This window comes from Caloenas nicobarica, chromosome 2 (genome assembly GCF_036013445.1).
Source record: "Caloenas nicobarica isolate bCalNic1 chromosome 2, bCalNic1.hap1, whole genome shotgun sequence".
Lineage (NCBI taxonomy): Eukaryota > Metazoa > Chordata > Aves > Columbiformes > Columbidae > Caloenas > Caloenas nicobarica.
In genome coordinates, this window is record NC_088246.1 from 22,179,109 (window position 1) to 22,202,141 (window position 23,033).

Here is a 23,033-nt window from a genome sequence, read left to right on the forward strand (position 1 = left end):
TCTGCTAGTTTTGGGTGAATTCTGTTTAGGAAACACACGTTATTTCTCCTGGAAAATATGGAGCTTAATTAACATGGAATTAAACTACTTGAGAATACAATCATGTTTAAATTAAGACTCAAAACTAGGTATGTCCTTTGAAAATCCACACTCTATTGAGCTAACTTGTTTGGTCCTACATACTACAAAAATCTTAAACAGAAGAGCAGAACTTTCCAAATCTAACAGACCTGATGTAAACTTATAAAAACAAAGTCAATGCTTTTATATCGTTAAAGAATAAGTCAAGTTTTAGGGTTTATGGATCTATTCCAGCTTCCAGTGGTGTCAAATAGAAATTCTATTTACTTGAAAATGAGCTGGTCTTCTACAAACAAAACATTTCACCAGTAGCAACAGGAAATGCTTTTTAAAAATTCCTTAGAGAGCTGGGGTTGTTCAGCCTGGAGAAGAGAAGGCTCTGGGGAGACCTTATTGTGGCCTTTCAATACTTAAAAGGGGCCTATAAGAAAGATGGGGACAGACTTTTTAGCAGGGTCTGTTACGACAGGACAAGGGGTGATGGTTTTAAACTGAAAGAGGGGAGATTCAGGCCAGACATGAGGAAGGAATTTTTTACAATGAGGTGGTAAAACACTGGCACAGGTTGCCCAGAGAGGTGGTAGATGCCCCATCCCTGAAGACATTCAAGGCCAGGCTGGACGGGGCTCTGAGCAACCTGATCGAGTTGAAGATGTCCCTGCTCATGGCAGGCGGGTTGGACTAGATGACCTTTGGAGGTCCCTTCCAACCCAAACCATTCTATGATTCTATTATTCTATATTAGCTATATTTTATTGGAGTATGGACAAGGCAGACAACAGTTGAGGGCAAAATTCAAATCAAGCTTTTTTCCTGCTATAATCAAATATAGAATAACAGTACTGTTACTAGTGTGAAAATACCTAACAACAGAAATGTGATTAAAAAAAAAAAAAGCGGGCTAAATATAATAGCACATTATGGTATATTTACTACAGAATACATTTTTATGACCTTCATAATCAAAAAACACTAAGCATGAAAGTGGAAAACCATTCTCATTTGCTTTGACAGGCCACAATTTCATTCGATCACTTCATTAGTTTTGCTCCACTCAGTGGATTTCTTTATTTTAAAGCACAACGCAAACCTGATGGATTCAGTTGGCCTACCTTGTCCGTTGGTCAACACTCAGCTGTAAACCAATAAAATATGAATCCTCTTTGCCGTTTTTCAAGATCTAGAATGTAAAGATTAAAATTGCATAAATGTCCTCTTTTTATCACAGTAATCTATTATGTTAATAACGAGTAGTATATATCTCAAGTTGTTCTTCCTGCATAATTATATTTCCCTCTGCAAGGATTAGGAGGTAAAGGGTCAAACTTGAGGACCAAAAAGAGGCTGCTAGGTGGACTATAGCCCACATGCACTGACAAGATCAAAAGCTAGGTATGCCAGTATCTGTTTTGATCACTGCTTAAGATATCTTGAGTTTATCTGTCGATATACTACTTTCGGTTAACTCACCTGCCTTACAGAATCACAGCTCCCAAGTATAACACTTCTTGTTAAAATGAAGCCACAGGTCAATTAGAAGTAAGCATTAAGATTTACCTGAGCACCCTACCAGTTGCAGATAGATATAATGTGGTGTACCTGCCACACTGAATAGGAAAAGCAGATAATGATCTGCTTAATGCTTACTGTGCTTATTTCTATACAAAACACCAATCCAAAATTGTCCTTATCTCAGCTATGAAACAATCTAGAAAAAATACTTGAGTTTGTTCTTCATGTTCACCTGGCTTAGTGCTACTGCAATTTCACTATCATAAAACTTGTAGGGAAAACAGCAGGGTGAAAAGGATTTGTGCCCATGCTCACTTGTTTTGGATGATTTATTCCATAGTACTAATGATTTTTCTTACATATCGCCAGAGGAACTTTCTTTCACTTTCACTTTCAATGACGGCAAGGTCTCCAAAGTTCCTTTTGCAGAATTCCCGACCTTTTTCCATAGGAACACTCTCCGTGCTGAAATAATATTGTTTGTCTTCAAGCATAATCCATCCATCCTCAGTAACCTTGTATTCTGTAAGATAAATGGTAAGCTAACTACATGGTTCCTGAGATGAAAGACATTCTCATTACTAACATTTTAGAAGTGCTTTTAGACATACACAGACAAGACCAGTAATAGCAATAACTCTTACTGGGTGTAGGAGATTCTGTTGGTTCAGGCTTTACACTTGCCCCTGTAAGAAACAAATACTTATTATGATTGTATACTTCCTACTGGAAGAGAAAATATTTACTACGATTCATAGGCATGTTTTTCTATTGGCATTGAATTTTACAGTCACCAATGGATTTAACACCAAAAAACAGAAGGAACTAAACAGGCTTATTCTTACTTTTGGTGCACTATTTGATTTTAAATACATATTCTTGTTCCCTGAGGCTATAAATGTAGTTATTCCTTATGTGCAAGATATAATAGAACACCTTGAAATTTGCCTGAATTAAGTAATTATTTTGGTATTTACTGGATGCAGAAAACCTTACATCCCAAAGCATTAACTCTATTAACGACGGTCCCATATCTTCTTCTCCCTCCTGTCCCCAGATCACTTATACATGAATTCTGGCTTAAACCAGAGGCAGCAAGAATGCAGGCAGGGTTATCTTCTTCTGTGGTGCCCCAGCTACTACAGGATGAGGTAAGAAATTAACTGTTCATTTCTGAAATGAAGACTCCAGGCTAAAGAACTCCCCTGTTTGTTTTCGCTTTGGCATCATGGAGATGACATCCTGGGTGGCATCACTGGCACCTCAGGAGAACAACTTCTAATAGAGGAGGTCTCTGTCTTACAGGTTTACCAATTTATTTTGTGCTAAAATATAATCTCACAGATACCAGCATTTAAGAAAACATTCTCTGCTTTTACCAATACAAAGCAGAGCTGGTATTTATTGTCAATATAAGAATGTGGTAAAAAGTTTAAAAGAGCACTTTCTAAAATTCATAAACTTAGGTAGATGCACTGCTTGTGGAACTCAAGATTCCTCCAAATTATAAATTTTGTCTTTATGTCTTCAGAAAATAAAAAGCATCGAAACTCAGATCTGAAGAGAATTTAGCAAGAAACCAACATATGAATATAAAACCCGGTCAAAGCAAAATGAATTATCTCAAAACCAGGCTCCATCTTGCAACTACAGATTCAATTAGCTGACAAAACAGTACCTGAGCCAAGTAAAGGAAGCAGTTTTCACACACAAAAATGCATTATGTCAACTGATTTGCAAACTATTTTCTAATAACTTGAAATTCGAGTTATTTGCTGGAGAAGGTATGAATTTCTGAAAAGTCAAAAGTGAAAGAGAAAATTCAAAGTAACACTTCCTATTTTTCAAGTATCACATTCTCCCTTCTGAAATCATAAAGAAAGATCAGTGAGAAGTCCCAGCAGGGCACCAAAGACTCTGTATCTTTAAATGCATCAAAGACATGGAAAACCTTATATCACTTTGATACGGCACATTCCACAGGGAACCACCCTAACAAACAGGGTTTGAAATTTTTTATTTCTTAAAGTTAAGGAAATAATTGAGTAAAAATCTTTTCTTATTATACTAATACACAGGAGTAAGAAATACCTTTTCTTATCTGGCAAATCCATCCATAGACATAATCACAGTGCCTGTCATTCCATAGCATGCTGGAATCACCACTGATTTCTGCACAAAGTTCAGTTCCTTGATAATTATTTGGTTCTCCAAAGCCCCAGTTTTCATACCTCACCTATGACAGAAAAGGTTTGGGGAAGATTCTGTTATATAGAAAGAAAATAATGGAGAGAGGGAGGAGACGTCAAACCACAGACCTACAATTTGTTCCTACTGCCTGTTTAAAAGCTTATGTAAGAGGAAACCAGAATCTCCCCATGCAAATGCTGACATTTCAGTTCTTTTTTCAGATTGCAACTGGACTGCAGCTTAGATAACAGTTGTTACTGATCACACTTAGAAGAAAATTTACATTTTTTATAGGACTTAAGTTCTGTAAAATTCATCTAAGAACAATGACTGGGCATGTTAAATTAAGTAAATATCCCGGGTGAGTAAAATAGTAGGACATTATCAAGACACAACAAAAGTGCTGGCATTTTTTTCAGAAAAATATTACTTCCAATTTTCCTGTATGAATTCCAATTTCAGTTTTCTGTATGGTAAATTTCTATCAATATATTTTAACCAACCTTGCATCAAATACAACCACATCTCCAAAACTAGTTTTGTTTCTACATTTTCATTTTGTAGTCTAAAGTACAGTCAAGTCACACTGGCATAAAACAACCACCTTCAGCTCCATGGAATGTGGGCCATGTCAGATAAAGATCTAATTAGCAAAGAAGAGAAATACTAAAAATAGACCATTTTACTATTTTACCTCTTATTTGTATTTATAGAAATATCCTTTTAGTCTACATGAATTAAATTTTCTTGTTGATTCAATGCACATTTTCTTATAAAAACTCAGTATGTTTTAGCCAAAAAAAAAAATCAAACCGTGAAACTGCTATTCAGAAGCATTCCTAAAGAGAGCAGGACACAGTGGAGGGTTAAGATGAAGCATAAAATTACACAGAAACACATACACCACACATACTTGAGAAGCACAGGGAATGCAAAATAACAGCCATGGAAAATTGAATCACTCACTGGAGATCCATCACTCCAAATGAAGCCATCATCAGGATTCAAGTAATATAAACCCATCCAGAAACGCTGGTTGTAAAAGCCATTGTTCCTAAAAAAAATTTTTTTTAAAGTCCCATTTATAAGAAGTTTAAACATAAAACCAAAACTAATAAGGGCATTACAATATTTTAAATAATCTATCAGTTTCTATAAAAACAATCCTTAAAGCTGCTAGAAACAAAACCAACCAGGATGAAAATTGAATAAATGCAACCACTTCTAGCAGTTATCACTATACATTAACTCAGACACATGGAAATACTGACCAAGAAAATGTTGAGATCCGATCCAACTCCTGAAAATAAGATCGCTTAATACTTTGGTAAAATGGTTCAATGGCTATTGTTGCTCCATTTATCAACTCCCCATTTTCTCTGTAAAGGCACTTATGGCTTCCAAACAAAAAGTTACTTGCTGTAGTTGACTCACATTTAAAAAATAGCACCTTAAACTAATTCTTGTCTGCAACCAGACATACTTTACTGATTTATCTGAATTTATTGAGTCAATTTGTGGTAATGCAGCATCTGAAACTTCTTCCTTACTATAAATACACAGCTGGGATTCTCGTACGGTTATAGCATTTTGCAAGGCTCCTATGTTTCAGTCTTGCTTCCTAGTTAGACAGCGATGCACAAGTTCATTGAGCCTATTCAGGTCATATTGCAAGTGCTACCTTTTTAAGATTATTTGATCTCATTGAGAAATCTCATACGTGCTTTTTACAGTTCAAAGACTTACAACCTTATTTACATTACTTGTGTAGGAAAAAATGAATCTGAAGTTGCTTCTGCTTTCTGATTAGTTCATAAAAATGACAAACGATGAACACAATGACCAGATTTATATCATGACTGTTACCCCATTTGTACACACGCTTATGGGAAAACAACAGGCATCTGTGTTAATTTTATGGTATCACCAAATCACAGTAAATATTTTCACATCAGACAATAAATGTTGCCTCAACTAGATATCTCGCCAATCTCATTTTAGCATTAGCTTCTGGGGTGATTGACACTAGTCATACAATTCCTGATATTTCATCAGCTCTGCTTTTTTGCTCTGTTTTTGGTACAGATGCAAATAATGAATCCATACAGGCTTTTACTGAAGTAAAAACATACACGTAAAATGAAATATTTCAGAAAGATCAAAAGACTAATTAAAATGAATGGATGGCTACACTACAGATACTCACGCAATAGAACGCCATATCACGTACTGTTCTTCTTTACCATTAATGGAGGCCAAATCTCCTCCTATAGCTCGACAAAACGCTTGAGATTCAAGCCATGTTTTCTTTTCCTCTCCTCTTGAAAAAGGCTAAAGAGAGCATTTTGCAATCAGACAAAACAGGCAATATAGATCACAAGATCAAGAAACATCAGCTACCCAAAATCAATTCATTTACAACTAAATTGTTTCGTGAGGGTTACAGAAACTTTGAATATAGGGTTTATGAGTGTTGACCTCTGTGAAACACAGGCCTAGTATGAGTGTCTTTAAGCCAAATTAGCAAACTGCATTGCTGACAGGAGCCTGCACAACAAAAACTACAAGGCAGGCACTTCTAATCTGAAAAGAATGGGAAATTAAGACCAGAAGATCAGACTTTAATGGAATAAACAAAACCATAAGCATTTCAACAGAAAGGAACATGACCTCTATGTATAATCTGTACTTAAGCTTATGAAACAGTAAGACATATGTATACCAATTTTTATTGCACATATATCCAGCAAACAGAAAATACCTTAATGCAAAAATAAGCAACATACTTACTTTGAAACAGAAGCTAATACGATTGTTTGAGTCCCAACCCTCTGGACACCGGGGAATGGGAGTTGTTGTAGGAACAGGTGGAGGCGTCACTCCCTCTGCCCACACTTTGCACAGAAACTTTACCTTTTCTTCACACTTTATTACATCCCATAATCCACCAGCAATTCCAGTCCTCATGGCAACGCAGCCCGGCTTTCTTCCTGGTTGTAAACAGGAATGCACAAAAGCAACAGTTGTGGTTCGTGAGGATTTAGAAAACTTTGTATTCTATCCTGACAGAAATTAAGTCTTTGTACAGAGTCAAAAATGTTTCTAATGCAGAGGGGATGGCCACAAAAATCATCAGAGGGCTGGAACACCTCTCCTGTGAAAAAGGCTGGGGGAATGGAGTCGTTCAGCCTGGAGAAGAGAAGGCGCCAGGGAGACCTTATCATGGCTATTCAATATATAACAGGAGTTTATAAGGAAGAAGGAGAAAGACTTTTTACCAGGGCCTGTAGTGAAAAGACAAGGAGCAATGGTTTTAAAATGAAAGTGACTAGTTTTATATTGGACATAAGGAAGAATTTTTTTTTTTTTCTGTGAGGGTGGTGAAACATTGGAACAAGTTGCCCAGAGAAGTTGTGGGTGCCCATCATCAGAAGCGTTCAAGGTCAGGTTAGATGGGGCATGGAGCCACCTCATCTAATGTAAGACGTCCCTGCCCATGGTAGGGAGGTTGAAGTGGATGATCTTTAAATGTCTCTTCCAGTCCAAACCATTCTGCCATTCTACTATTCTAATTCATGGGAAAGAAGGAAAAAAAAATAAAATCTGTGGTTCATCCATTTCTGGGATCTGAGATACTAGATTGTGCTTCACATCAAATCACTTCCAGTGGCTAACTCTAGCAACATCATAACCCAAAATCCAACAAATCATCTCCTAAAACTGAAGACATGGTTAGAGTTAGTTTCTCAAATTCGTGTAAGTTGACTAGGATTTTCAAAAATGAACTTGCTCTTAATATATAAAGGCCTAGTATTGGCTTCATGGTCTACATAACCTTACCACTTCACAAATCAGAGGATCTCCTGAGAGGCAAATGCAATACACAAGAACCTTGAAGGTTGATGACCATCCCCTTTCTGATGTGACCATGTCAGAGATGAAATTACTTCCCACCCCCATAATTTTTTCAGAAAATAAAAAATAGCAATGTTTTCATCAACAAAACTTAGTAAATAAAGAAATCACAACTAATCTAGCAAAGATATTAACCAAGAAAGATTAAACAGAAATCTTCCCTTGGCTCTCTTGCCCTTTCCCACAATCCATTTTCTCTAAGACCAGAGATGCTTCAAGCATGCCGTGATCTCACACACCTCAGAACATGCAGGGAGCAGGTGCACTGTGAGGCATGGCTGAATGGGCAAGACTAGCAAACGGGCACAGTATGCCTGCAGAGGCTGCTCTTCCAGAGTAGTATAGACACAAACTTTCCCAGAACAGATGCAAATCACAAACTTGATCTCAATTTAAAGTGTCTTCCCAAGCTCACGTTAAAAACTCGTTGTAGCACTAAGCAGGAAGTTACCGACAGCACTGCATGCTCAGGAAAGCAGCCAGATACATTTAAGAGTAATTAATTGTTATACCATCAAGCGAGGGCTAAGGAATAAAGTAAAAAAAAAAAAATCAAGTAGTGGGGCATGTATTTTGGGCACTGGACTCATTAAACAGTATAGAGCCATACCTACCAGGCATTTCAGAATTCCAGTGTGTAAATAAGACAGAATTGCCATTAGCCCACTTGAACGTTCCCTTTTCTTCTACATCTGAAAGCCCAATCCAAAAGTATCTTTCTGTTCTCAGCCCAACCAGGCTAGTCAGGTAGGCTTGTTCATATCTGTTCATAAGAAGACAATTGTTAAAATAATACTCTTAAATTTATTTTTGAAAGTTGTAAAAGACTTGTTATTTTCTCAGAATTACTGCTGTACCTTCCTGAAAGTGTAGCTTGGATGGATTTACTTGAACAAAGCACATAACAAAACGTTACAGAATAGATATTTTGTAAGCTTGAATACCAAAGTATTCTGCCTTCTCTTGGGATGTCTGGTAAAAAAATAGACATAATCATGGATTGACATGAAATCCGCGGGAAAGAATAAACCTGACGTGGCTTATGTCTTAAACCACTGTATTTTTTGAGAGTTTCTGTGACCCTTGTATTTTAATGGCTTCTTGTTTTGAGCAAATCCAAAACTGAAAAAAGCAATGTCATCATTATTGAAGAAATATACAAAAGTAGAGGCTAGAGTAGGGTGATACTAAATTATCAAAGTAAAGACACTGCAAATTAGATCCAATGATCATGCAGGAAAATTTATGTTTGGGAAACAAACCGATGTAGAGGTAAAGCCTGCCATAGTTCATTATGGTGTTTAAACAAACAGCTCTTAAGAAATCAAGGCAAACAGAAGAAGTGTCCCCTTATTGTTAAGGAGTATAGTCTGAAGAACACATTAACGTTAAACCATTTTTATGACAGCTGCAGTGATACTTGTATTTAGAGAGCTACCATCCGTGACGGGGCTTTCACGCTAGAACATACACATTTAGACTATATAGAAACAAGTAAGAGAAAGTGTAAAGTATCAAGTCAACTGCACACAAAATAAGCTTTGTTCCTTAACCCTAACTTTTTTTTCTCAATATTCAACCTCCAACAATGTGCACCAGTTGTTCAGAAATTTAGAGTACACTGAATACTGCCTGAATTGTAACGGATTTTTAGGTACCAAGCACTGTTATCATAATTTGTTTTCTTATTTAATTTTTTTAAAAGTAGCTCCATTCTGAGAAGACCAGATAGGTGAAAATGAAATCCTCTTACTCATTTGAACTACCTTTTGAAAGGAATTCAGAGCCATATTTCATTTAATAATCAAAACAGGATTCTGCATCCCCCACTCAATTAAAACCCATCCTTAAGCCACAACTATTAAGGAAAAATAAGACATAATTTAATTTTTTTCCTTGACATAACCATGTATATCACTATTGATTTCATAGCCAGCACCTATATTTACTAAAAAAAAAAATGAACACCTGGATTTGAATATACATGCAAAAACTGAAGAGTTCTGTATCTACAGCTAGCTGTCCTCTCAGACAAGATTTTTGTTCAGATCAGAATATTTATTTTGATATTCAGGTAACACTAGATGCAAAATCTTCATTTGATCCCATCATGCTAGTAGACCTTAACATACCTGTCTTCAATGGTTGCTAAAAAGGCCTGATGCCTTCCACAGGTTTGATTTGCTTGAGAAAATGATGCAAATGTATTTCCAATGAAGTAACAATAAAAACCATATCTTTTCCAACCCTGTCAAAATAAACATTAAGTGATCATATATATTGCGGCTTTTTTTTACAAAAAACCAACACAAAAAAAAAAAAAAAAAACACAACAAAACCGATTTATACCACTGTCAGCTAACCATTAGACAACGGAAAAAGTGAACTCAAAAAGCCAAACTGGAAACAGGCAGGATCAAAGCTTTTTTTAAAATTGTGTTTCGGAAAACAATTTTTCACATGTAATGAATTTTTAACCATTACATTCCACTTATGAAAGCGTAGGATTATATAATACCTAGCACACAGGCAGGCATTGTGCAATCATGAGAATGTTCTCGAGAAGCAAATTTCAGCCTGAGAATGAGAATTTTCAGAAAGAGAATGACACCTAAAACAGCTTTGTTTATTATTAACTAATATTTACACTCTCTTTTGTTTTCTCATTCAAATGTCATTAACTCAGGAATACGCTTACAGAGGAAGAGTTTGCTGTGACCAGCCACAATTGACACAAATTTTCTTCTGATGTTTTTCGATTTCTCATGCACGTAGTGCTCTAGGCAAGCATAAGCATTAGGAGCCCTTCATCTTCTCCAACAGTTGAATATTTGTAAGGTACCTGTGTACTCTTATACAAATAGTGGGAATAAACATCAAGGACTTCCTCTGTAGCTGTGTAAAGCAGACTTGGGAGAAAAGGCAATTTCTTCCTGTAGGATTCCCTATGGCATAACAAATTACCGTAGGCTTTTTGGAGTGTTACGTTACCAGAAGGCGATCACTACCAAATAAACAATAGATCCACAAGCAGTTCAGAAGGAGCACAAGGGATTCATTTTGCTCAGGCACTCATAAGAAATTCTTCAAAGTAGAGAGCACTGCCAGAGACCACAGCAAAGCCTTGAGAATAGTATGTAGACAAGCACACCATTCCTGCTATGAAAAATTTTGAAGAAAATTGTAGGCAGAGCTGAAGAGCAATTGCTGGTACAGGCAAATTCCTTCGGAAGGCTTAAATGCCGATCAAGGAAAAATGGCCTGTTGTAGAGACTACAGGTGTTTTGGTTTCTGGAAAAAGAAAGGGAGCATCAAAAGTCAAATGACAGTCAGAGCTTAGATTTATTATTAGGTATCACCTATCCCATCTGCCATAGGAATGAGAAGGCCAACTGTTTTGATGATGACAACACAAAATTCATTTTTCCTGTTTTATCTGTCACCTAGGTGGCATTTTCTCTTCTTAATCATTCCTAGCAGGCTATTCAGATCAGATAGCTTTTTCTTCACTTACTCTCTGGCAGCCCACATCAATTTCCTCTTCTGCAGGAGCTTCTGACATGGGTTTCCTTTTACAGATGTAGCCAATTTTCTTTTCACAAGAATGGTCTGCCCAAAATCCATCCTGGACAGAAGAACAGAACATCATAGTCAAGTGGGATTTAGTCTTCAAAAAAGGTTATAATTTATGTTATAATTAATTTCTAACCTTAGTGACCTGAGAGCACCAATAGACCTTAATGGCCCCCATTGTCTTAACCTGGGGCCTCCACCCATCTGCCTGCACACGGGTCCTGGGGCTCCACTGAAGCTCAGATCTGGGCCTTCAAACCCAGCCCATTCTGGAACTGAAATACTGGTCTCCAGCTCCAGCAATGTCTGTACCTGGCTATGGGCCTTGTTGATCCAGACCCTCACCTTTGTACTATCTTCCTGGCTCAATCTTGAACTTGCCTTGTCATTGTGGACTTACCCAGCAATCATTAGATTGTTCCTGACCCTCGTTACTCTCTCGAGACCTGATCCTGACTCAGCTACTTGGTTTGACCTTGGATACATCTCACCATCCTGGATGTGGGCTCTGGTCTGCCACCAGCTGCCTACCCCACCTGCCCTGCTCTCTTGCTGGGGACAGTGGGACAGGCTCTGTCCCTGCAAACTGGGCTATTACTCTTGGCTTGTAGCTCCTCACCTGCTACAAAGGAGCTGATCCTTGTTGCTCCCTGGTGCTTCCTTTTTTAAATTATCCTTGAAGGTTGATTATCTGCTGCTACATATATGAGCAGCAGAGAGACCAGCCACATAAAGACATGGGTGTGGAACACTTTTGTAACAGCTCACACTCTGAGAACCACAGAAATATTTAGTTGGAAGACCTCTAAACATCCTCTACCCCAACCCTTCAAAGTGAGAGAGGAAGCAGTTTATTCTGAATACCCCTTCTGGCTTCCAGCTAACCTCTTCTTAACCACACAAAAAACCTCACCCTAAATAGTCTGTGCTTTTTTACTAAATATACAATTGGAATAATTGATTGCAACCTCTGTAACAAGCTGTGTATACTTGAAGACTTTTGCTCTTTTTCAGATTTCTCTTTTACAAATCAAACCCCCCTTTATTTCTTCAGCCAAAATCTACATCATGCTTTCTGTATTGCTTTTGAGAGCTAATACAAGTGAAAGGATGACAGCTCTTCTAAAACAGCAGAATGGAACAGCAAGCTGCTACTTTTATTTATAGCTAAATATATCTATCTATTGCTGTTGGAATTAAAAAAGCCTCTGGGGTTTAGATACATACTGGGTGTTAGAGGACCCCAAGATCCTTCTGTACTGACAGATACTGTGTTAGGTGAAGGAAGAGAAGGCTTGGTCTACCAGAGGATGGAGTCTTCTGCTCCTCCAAGACAAGGCCCAGCAGTCTGAACTGGTATTTTCAGCTGTTTCTTGACAATAGTATTAAGCATACTAGCCTGCCATCAGACACTCTACTTTTAAGTAAGGAGTAAGTTATCTGGCTGCACTGAATGCTGCCACTTTTAGCGTGGCACATACAACATGACCAAATCTTAATGCTTTGAGACCTTGGGCATTGAATTAATTTTATTTTAATAACCAACCAAATATTAAGTCCCTTTTTATAATCTTAGGTCATCTTCTATCAACAGATCTGCCTAGACACATTCAGGCAATCACATACCACTGTATGTATCTGTAACTATTCTTGTCTCCTTGTAACTGAACTGCTTGTGCGTTCCAGTGGTTCAGTCTGGGCAAGGGCGAGGACGTAACTAGGAATGACTCCTATTTTTCCATCCCTTTCTTTATTCAGTAGGTTTCAATGAATGGCCACATGGAGTGGAAGGAAACATTAGATAGATCAACAGCAGTTCTTTTAGGGCTGGGCACTGCGGAGTGGCATGTACTCCAAACCACGCTGTTCCTGCCCTGCACCAGAGGATACTGCCAGGGCTACTTGCAGTGTCTCCCTTTCACACCTTTCTCCTGAAGTCTTATGGAATTAGCCAGATGTGTCTTTTCCATAATTTCGCAAGAGAAACTTGCTGTGACTTTCCTAGAGAAATGCAACAGGGACTAGAATTCAAACTGTCACAAGAAGTGATTTGCTTAAGTTTGCAGACAATTAGAATTTAGTGGATCCCAGCTTCTGTACACAAATAGGGATTTTTAACCTGAATCAAAGTTCCCCAAAATTACATAACACTTCTCTTGGCCAGAAAATGTTATCCAGATCCTCAGAGAGGCACAAAACAAACTCTGTCCCTTGCTGTTTCTTCTTGAAACTCTTGTTTTGAAGGCAGTCAAGTAGTTCTGATAAAATTCATGGCTTTACCAATGCATTTAAGCTACCCTATATGTCAAAAAAAACTGGGAAAAAAAATATAAATTTTTTTTTAAAAATTGCATCCAGGAACTCTGAGTATCAAGAGTAATCTTAGTACTTTTATTAAAGCACTAACCAAAGTATGAAATGCTTGTCAGGCCTCCAACCTTCTCTAATACTTCCTGCACCAATACTTCCATGTATAACACCATAAAACCCCAAAGTTCACACCAACAGATGAGGGTAACTAACGAGCACAGAACGGCACATGTGACAAAATCTCAGCTATGTGTTCCTTGCAACTCACCACGCACATGCACCAAGGCCAGCTACCTTACAAACCTCCTGTTCCTGAGCAAGTTCTCCAGCCTTCATCAGTATAAAAGTCCTTGAAACAACTGCCATTTACAACCTAAATTGACTGACCCTCACATTTGAGCACTCAGCTTCCTTCCACTGGCTGACCCTATAATTCTGTAAGTTAGACAAAGCATCTACTGCATCGTTAACAAGCACTGCATAGCCACTGCTCAAAGGAGCACAAAAATCCTCAGGCCCTTAAAAATCTGTTTCAATTAACATGCGCACCATGGCCTGGTTGCCAGGGAAGAAATACACTTTTACACTCTTCTCACCAGAGCGTGTCCACTAGTACAATGGAGAAGATTTTTTTTTTAAATACTTAACTGATAATTAACGAATAATTAAAAAATGATAATTAAGTCAATAGTTACATGACTTTACCTTTCCCTTCATAACAACACAGTCCTCTTGCCTGTTGTTTGCATGAGTGGGTTCTCCTCGAAGCCACTTGGTGTAGGTGACAGGTGTCCCATCGCTCCATTCAAAATACATCTGGACCTTGAGGTCATTCAACCCAATCCACAGCTCATCAGCTGGCCCTAACGACATACGATTAACAAGGTTGATAAGAGTCCTTTTATATTATGTGAATTTTTATCTTCATGGAACAGAAAATAATTTATTCTCAGCAAGTTTAAAAGGCAGTCATAGCAGATTAAGGTTTCCTGTTTCATAAAGAGGGCAGACTGTTCCTCATGTGCCCACTCCAGTCATCAGGAAAGGCCACTCATTCTAGTGGCAATGCAATAAGAGTGTTTAACTTCCAATGAAACAGCCAAACTAAACTCTTTGATGAATTACACTGCAACATAACTGGGTTCATTCTTTTTTTCCAGCTCAAAACTCTTGTAACAAGATATGAATAAACTCCGAAATAAAAGGCTACCTCCCCTTTTCCTCCTGTCTTTAGTATAATGAAGAAAGAACTGCCCTATTTTCTAATGCTCAGACGCCCACTATTGTCTTTTGGAGCCAATGATCAGAGTACTTGCATGTGTTCCTGTATTTTGTTTTATTTCAGAGCAAGACAAAATTCATGTAGTTGTTCTTTTTCAGTTTACAGTTAATGGAGTTAAATGCTGGATTTTGGCTGGAAGGAAAGTGCAGGATTGATCAAGAATGGTACTTTACAGAGCTGTTTCAAAGAGGATTATTTATCTGTGCTTAAAATCCTCCACTCTAACACATTGCTACTATAATGTCCATACCTCGTTTTGTTCTGAATAAACTATTTGAATAAGGAGGATTAAAAATCTGTGCATTTATAATCAGTCTGAACTCCATCATCATCGAAAGGCATTCCTCTCTAGAACCGATTTTATTACTTTGTTCAGTGTAATTTGAATTTTTTAATTATTATTTAATTATTTATTTGTAGTCTGTTGGCCTATACTGAAGGCAGCAGGTGCTTCCTTTTGTCCATAGCACTATGACTCAGATCACACTGAACACCTACATGCACAGTCCTTCCCCTGGACAGCAGTCTTTCCAAGCAGAATATGAACTATTTTGTTACGAGTATTTTTCAAGAATGATCGGGACACTACTCTTTAACGTTTTTTTTTTTCATATCTTATGACCTGGCATTTCTACAACCCATCTGCAACACTCAGAGGTTTTTCCTGTTCAGTCTGTTATCATAGCTCTTCTTCAGCAAGCCTTCCTCTAAACATCCTCCACCCAGACTGACCACACTCAACCTGACAATGAAATCACCCATGGAAATTAAAAATGGGCTTGTGAGCCCACACAAAAAGACACCAGCTGAGGGGGTGGGTCTCTCAATGGAACTGGAACTGTTTCTATCGCTGCTGTTACAAGCAACAGAAGTGCCTGTAAAACCGTTAAAAGTCATTGCTCCCATGGCAATCCTTTCTGATTACACATTTCAGATGGAGGTTTTCCTAGATACCCTACAACATAAAACTCCCCTGTGACATTTCTCCCATCCACTAGTTACAGGAACATGGAGGCTTCCCTTTTTGACCAACTAAGCTGCTCCAAAAATCTCTCCCAGTCTGTCACTTTAATAGGGTCAATTCTCTCTCTCTTCTCCTCTTTTGACTCTCACTTCTTTACTATACCTAAGTATGATCAGCCCTCACAGCTCATCCATACTGTCCTTACCATCTCCCCTCCAATAAGAAAAATGAAGATTCACAGGACATCAGGCTCCATTTTCAAATACGCACCTTTACCTCTTCTGCCACACTGCTCCTCAGGTTCAGAAGTTCCTGAACTCCACACCTCAGTACCTTCCTTTAAACTTTTCTCTGCTACCAAAACTGAAACCTGTTCCAACTCCACTGCCCATCATGTTCATTGATGTCTCATTCACTCCTTAGCTATGACCATCCATGCTCTCCAATTTCTTTTTTGTTTAGTTGTCTGTGAAAATCTTTCTATCTGTGTTTGTTGAGCACCTAGCACAGTAGAGGCCGCATCCATGGCCTGAGCTCCTACTGTGGTGGGTTCACACCATGGTAATATATACAATAAACTACATTCTTTAACAAAATTATTACATCGACGTCATCTAAGTAAGCTGTGTAAATCAGAAATGGTCAAGAGCCATTTTGGCTCTGTGGAGCCTCTTCCTACATAACATTTACTACTCTGAAGAAGAAATACTGTCAAGGAGTTTTGTAATCATCTCTGAAGCTGGGTGACTAAATACCAAGGTATTTTCTCCCAGCCACTTGTAAATAAGCTGTTTCCCAGTCTCTCAGACATGCACTGGGCTGTGTTTCTGCCATATCACATGCTGGACTTCTGTGTAAACATCCAGAATGCACTTCTTTATTCTTCTTCATGTTCCTCTCTAAAGTTCTCCTTTGTGGGTGATGCCAACAACAGCTTGGCTACTATGACAATACTCATCTCATTGTACCCCTGCTTCTTTTGTTTGATCATGGGACTGTGAATTCTTTTGTGCAAAGACAGACTTTTGCTCTTTCTGTACAGCACTTATTGCAGCACAGTTCTGATGCAGACAAGATTTTCTAGGCACTGCAATACATGGTGTTCTCATCTCAGTGGTGAACACGGGTAATCTGATACTTTCATAAACTGCCTAAAAAGGCTTCTTTAGTTGTTCCAATTTTACCCCTCTGAAAAGAATGCTTTCAAAATAGCTCGTTGCAGTGAGAGTGCCATATGTGAGAAGTCTGGTTTCCTTCAGCACTATTGCCTTTCAGAAACATTCACTTTTACAAAAACAGTGCAGTGCAGTTAGTCCAGGAAAGGTCTTTGCAGAAGCCATTGAACTATGAAATAATCTACTTCCAAGGAGTAAGGTGAAAATACATCTAATTTCCTTTAGAGCCTAACTTTTTAAAATGTCCTAATCTCTCATCAAGAGGTCCCACCTTTCCTAATAATCTCCTTTGAAAAAATAAAAGTTTCATGTTGTTAATGAAATAACAACAAATCACTCTTTCAGGAATGTGAGGACAAGCACAAGTTGTCATGGTGTTGGCTAGGACACAAAACTAAAGCATATCAACTATTTTATGATTGCCACTCCAAGACTGCTGTTACACTGTAGCCCAAGGCAGCTCACTGCATTTTCAGTGAAGGAAAAACTAACTCACACTTACCTGGCACTAAAAGCACACATAGGATCAGTTACTGCAAAGAAGCATAAGTAGGTGTGAACATGCTGCTCCCATCAAAAGCAGTAACTGATCCTGCGTGCAGAATCTGGTCTGTGTAAAGCAATAGCCACCACAAAATTGCCTCGGCATCAGCATGGTCGCATCTCCACTAATGAACACACAGCACCTCTAGGTTAACTTGCCTTGCCACAACTCGAATGCATGCTCAGAAACTAAGCACCTAAGTACCATACTTAATTCAGGGCATATCTGAGTCCACACACTGGGACAGACAGCTTCCTTTTTCAGAAGAAACACAAGTAGCGTGACTTGAAAAATAAGGACAGGGCAGTGCTGGTAATAGGGCCCAAATATTCCCAAACTGCCTTTGACCAACAGATTTGGCTTCCTCTCATCTATCTTTGCAGAACAACCTTCTGAAAAGGTTGACAATTGTTTTAATCCATGTAAAAGGAGGTAGAAGACCCTAAAAAATAGGTTTGAGTTTGATGCAATTCATAACATTGACCACAGCTTTTCTGTGTCAATATAGTTTGTCTGGGTTTTGTGCTCTTATTGGTTTGGTTTGGTTTGGTTTTCCTTCCAAAGACTTTTTAAATTTAAAATTTAACTCCTTCTGCACTCGGTGATCAGGACAATTTTTAAAAAATAGTCTCCTCCTTTTATTAATAGGAATGACATAATCAATACTCTTTATTTTCATAGTATAAATAAATATATATGCTATTGTAAAAAAATACTCACGGTACCCAAGCTGAGAAATAACAAAGCTGTACTCTTCAACATTATGGATGCTTGCCAAATCCCCATCTTCTTTCCTGCAGGATGTTAAGGCATCTTTCCATATTTTGGGATCCCTGTGAATTATGTAACAGTGACCAGCATATGACATCCATTGATCAGGACATCTAATAGGCACATTAGTCTCTGAAAAGAAAAATGACCATGAAGAGTTTCAGAATTCTGTTCTCAGCTAAAGACTGAAAATCACATAAGGAAAGATTTAACAAACAAATTAATTATAGATTTTCTTCATGAAGAACAGCAGAGCTGAAAAATATGTACAGGGATAATGATCTGCATGCATGATTCAAATTTGAAGCTTCCAGATTTTTTCTGGAAGAACACTACAGTTGCAAAAAAGTGCTTGCACCTTGTGAAAAGACACAATTAAAAATCACTATAAAACACAGTTTTGACTTTTAAAGGCGTATATACATACTAAAAGGTAAGGTCTGCAGAGCTGTGCTTTGTCATTTTTCTGCACTCGTGTCAGCATATCTCTTCCTCCTCCATGCTGTATAGCTATATGTTAAGAAGCTGGGCTTACAAAACATATTTATGAAGGTAATTTCTTTCCTCAAACCTTAGGCATTTTACGGATTAGCCCCATTTGCTAGACTAGCAAAGCAAAAAATAACTGGTTCTAGAGGGTGACGAGAGAACCCAAATAAGAATACTGCTTTTAGGAACAGTTTTTAAAAGTTTCATTGAGAAAACTATGTTGTCAAAATAAATTATTTACTTAAAATTTGCTTTTCAAAGTTTAACAGAACAGTACCAGAGTACTGCCAACAACCACATCAGCAGTCAGGCCCAGTTTGCAAGCACATATCCTATTTCAACTGGAATATGCTGATGATTAGTAGATACTTCTTGTCACAATACGGATTTCTAGCACAGCAACAAATACATTCTGCTGTTTGCAGACCTGCCTCAAAAAGTGCTACCATATTCTCCTGAATTTTAAGTAAAACTGAACTTTGTCAGCTGAGGAGATGGGTCTCAGTGCTTGGTCAGAGCCCTGACAGTCCTGCCACAGCAGAGGAAGAACTGGAATAGAACCAGCTGAATAGAACAAACTGAATGTATGTGGTCATGTTGGAAGAAAAAAGAGAGGACAAAAGTGGCAAATGCTGTTGTAGAGGTTAGTTTGATGCTTCAGACAACTGCCTGAATTGTCCTATGTCTGGTCTCAGCTCTGAGCACATGCATTTTGCTGTAAGAGGCAGCCAATTGCTTTGAAAAAAACCCCTAGGCTTATATGCACCTTCAACACACTTAGTGCATCCTGCTGCAAACCGTGAACAGTGAACAGAACAGACAGCAGCAGTTCAGACATGGCTACAGAGACAGTCACAAAGGTATTTATTCCCCAGTGAGTCTGTGAGAGTCTCTTTTTCAGACTGAAGGAGACTGTGGACTATTACTGTAAACACTAAAGCAGCTATGGCAGGGTGGGCGGCTCTTTTGCTTGTAAATCCAGTAACACCAGGGAATTTATTTCAGGCTACAAGAAAAGCAGTTGACAGTCTAGTTTCTTTGGTGCAAGTCTTATTGAGTGACATAGCTGGGGATTTCTCAGTAAGAAAAAGTCTTCAGTTCTTTATTTCCAGTACTCAGCAAAAATTAATTCTCTGCTTCCCTATTCTCCTTTTCAAGAAAATACATAACAACACAAAGCCACACCATCTATTTTTCATCCTAATGGAAACAAATACTACTCCCTGAACTTCATTTGACTTAAGCAAAAGAAACAATGCAAACTCAAACAAATAAGATGTAATAAAGGAAAACACATTAATGTGTAAAAAATGTTATTCCATATATCAAGCTGATTAATTTACTATGCGATAGATCAAGATACACAAGATAACTTTGTAAGCGTAGAAGGGTTATTCCTCAAGCAGAGAGCAAATACTTTTCTAAACAATGAGCTTGGCTTCCCGAAGTCTGAAGACATCACCATGATTGACTTGGGTGTCTGAAAGGATGAAAGCACAAGTCGAAGATTGTCTCATGGTTCCAGCATTCACATTCCTCTCTCACACACCCATCCTCTGTGGTCTGATAAGAAAGAGCTCACACAACAGTGACACTAAGAGCACTTATTTCCCTTAATCGAACGTTTTATGAAACATTAGAAACCTAATACTTTAAGATCACTACACCTTGTTGGAATGGGATGAAATCTATTTTGGCAGTCACTTGGTAGAGGTAGACAGACAGCCTTTCCTTAGAAAATTAAGTTAAAAGATAGGCAAATTTTGCAGGTGAAATTAACAGGTTCCTATTAATCCACTTTGCTGTATTACAAGGCAAATGCTGTGAAGCCCTAAGACTCGACATTACTTCGACATACACGATGATGTGGCCCCCTGCTGGAAAAAACACTTCTGATACAAAAAAAACCCAACCTGTACAGTTGACATAATGAAAATCTTCATCTGCAACAAAAATAAATATGCTGTAAAGATATTTCTCTACTTTGTTTTGGACACAAGCATAATTATATTCTGTTGTACAATGTTCTGTCCCACAGTCCTCACATACTGCCTTGGTTAGACTCATTTGTAACTTCCAGTGTTAAAATTTCAAAGGATTGCCCCTACATTTAATGTTAAGTGCACGACTAAATGAATTTATGATTAATTTATTTCTTGACTCAGGAGCCCTAGTCAGGAAAACATCATCTGCCATGAGTTTTCCTTTACATCATTAAAAGCTGAGGGCACTTAACACCTTGCATGATGGCATGCTTATTCCTTTTATGACTTCCCCCCCTGGGACATTTTGGACAATATTTTATGAACTGAATCACTAGCAATCTCTAGTCAATCTGTCACCATGTTTACTCAGCCATTTCAGTACATGTGAAAATTTCTGTCTCACTTCTGTTCTTCCTCCAAGTCACTGGTAAAATAGAGGCAGGGGGGAGAATCAAAAGCCTAATGCATAAAAAAGAAATGGCCATTAGACCCCCCAAACTGAAATTAAATCTAAATAAGACAGCAGCCACTGTTGAATTGATCATATATTTATAGACATCAGTGTTTAGGAACTCACGTATGGAATCTGAATAGCTGAACAGTAGCCAATGGAACATTCTGAGACAACCTAATATGAACTATTTGCTTATCAGCTGTATACAAATACTAACAAAACTTTACAACTTAATTTAGGAAAGAGTTGAAATATGCACTAAAGTCCTTCTCAGCTAAGGCAAAAATATGCCTGATTTCAATACTGAAGTATTAATTTAATTAGAGTATTAAATTTCTAATTCAATATTTAATTAATGAGCTCATTCTTGTGGGGTTTGTTTGGTTTTGGTTTTTTTCTTAGCAATAAAGCAAAACAGATTAGGCAGAAGTCTCTGTCCTAAGTGTTTTGGACAGGGCTGGTTATATATTGGCAAAAGCAAGGAAAACAATAAAAAACATGTTTTTGAAGCCAAATGTCAAACACTCTGTTTCCAAAACATCTGGTTTGCCAACAATGCATATTAATAAATGGACTGGAAATGCAGTAATGGTTTGGCTTTCTGCTTCTAAAACCTATAGAAAATAATGTCAGTGGATTGAGGAGATAGCTGTATGTCCTGGAAAGAAAAAGAAACTTGGAAAGAACAGAACAAAGGAGTGATGAATCAAAGGAATAAGTTACAAGGTTTTAATAGTACACAGAGAGGTAATAAGGAAACAGGTCTAAACAAAACTATGAAAACTTCTGACTGTTTTGTCTTTCCTGTGTACATTAGGCAAGTGCCAGAGCTACATTTCTTCTGAAAAAGTGTCTGTATACATGTAATTTAAATAATTTCATAAATAACTTGAATAGTTTTTACATATATACAAATCAGTAATTGTATATATCTGTATATAAATATATCTAGTTATAAAATAAATAGATATATCAAATATACATCTTTTTTAAACATTAAATTATTTCTCTATTTTACGAAAAAATCTGACAGTTCTGCTTGTTTTTGGAAAAGAGAACTTCACCATTTCTGCAATTTCAAAGACAAAGCTTCTGAAGAAAGACAACTATACAAGAAGTAGAGGAGCCAGAAGAAAAAGGAATTTCACACTGGTCACTTTTACAGGGAATCTTGGTCAAGCCACAGTTTGCTTTTACCATGTGCAATAACAAATAACCTGTTAGAATGACAGATAAAAAACACCGGTCACTAATACTTTGTTGAGGGTTTATTACCAAACCTACCTGTAGGAATAATGAAAGATTCTAATGTAGCATTTCCTCGTTTACAAATATAGCCAAGTTTCTGATCGCATTCCCGATTCTCCCACTTAGCACCTTTGCCAGGATTTAATGCTGCACAGATTTTTCCAGGTTCTGGAGAAGGATGTCCTTTAAAAAAGAGAAAGTATAAGCGCATTATGGTTACCCTCCTAATCACTCTCACATTCTAATCTTTTCCATGCTTTAATTATAAGATACATTAACATATAGACAATCGTGATTCTCAACAGTCCTTTAGAAGGAATGGGGCAGCAACCACAAGTTGAGATATTTATCCAATTCACAATTTAACAGCCTCTTCACAGGTTCAAAGTCTTGATGGAAGGAATTACAGTGCACCTATTTATTTTGTTTGGGTTTTTTTCCCTTTCTAAATGAACAATGTCTAAACTCCAGAGGACAATCTTTAGGTGAAAATACTGCTCCGTAAGCTAGCCAAACTTTGTACTCAAGATAACAGCAAAG

General features: G+C 37.7%; 1 protein-coding gene across 2 annotated transcripts in view; it reads right to left on the reverse strand.

Annotated features, from left to right (window-relative positions):
- The window catches only part of LOC135986314 (macrophage mannose receptor 1-like), a 55,408-nt gene that overhangs the window by 16,433 nt on the left and 15,942 nt on the right, over positions 1–23,033 (reverse strand). For both annotated transcript variants that reach the window (XM_065630270.1, XM_065630272.1), the window contains 13 exons: positions 22,530–22,676; positions 18,267–18,449; positions 14,287–14,444; positions 11,213–11,323; positions 9,831–9,946; positions 8,313–8,461; positions 6,574–6,773; positions 5,990–6,114; positions 4,750–4,837; positions 3,685–3,829; positions 2,238–2,279; positions 1,953–2,116; positions 1,194–1,261 (listed from right to left, as the gene is read on the reverse strand). In XM_065630270.1, coding sequence (XP_065486342.1) covers positions 1,194–1,261; positions 1,953–2,116; positions 2,238–2,279; positions 3,685–3,829; positions 4,750–4,837; positions 5,990–6,114; positions 6,574–6,773; positions 8,313–8,461; positions 9,831–9,946; positions 11,213–11,323; positions 14,287–14,444; positions 18,267–18,449; positions 22,530–22,676 — 1,696 coding nt within the window. The remainder of the gene's footprint in view (positions 1–1,193; positions 1,262–1,952; positions 2,117–2,237; positions 2,280–3,684; positions 3,830–4,749; positions 4,838–5,989; positions 6,115–6,573; positions 6,774–8,312; positions 8,462–9,830; positions 9,947–11,212; positions 11,324–14,286; positions 14,445–18,266; positions 18,450–22,529; positions 22,677–23,033) is intronic.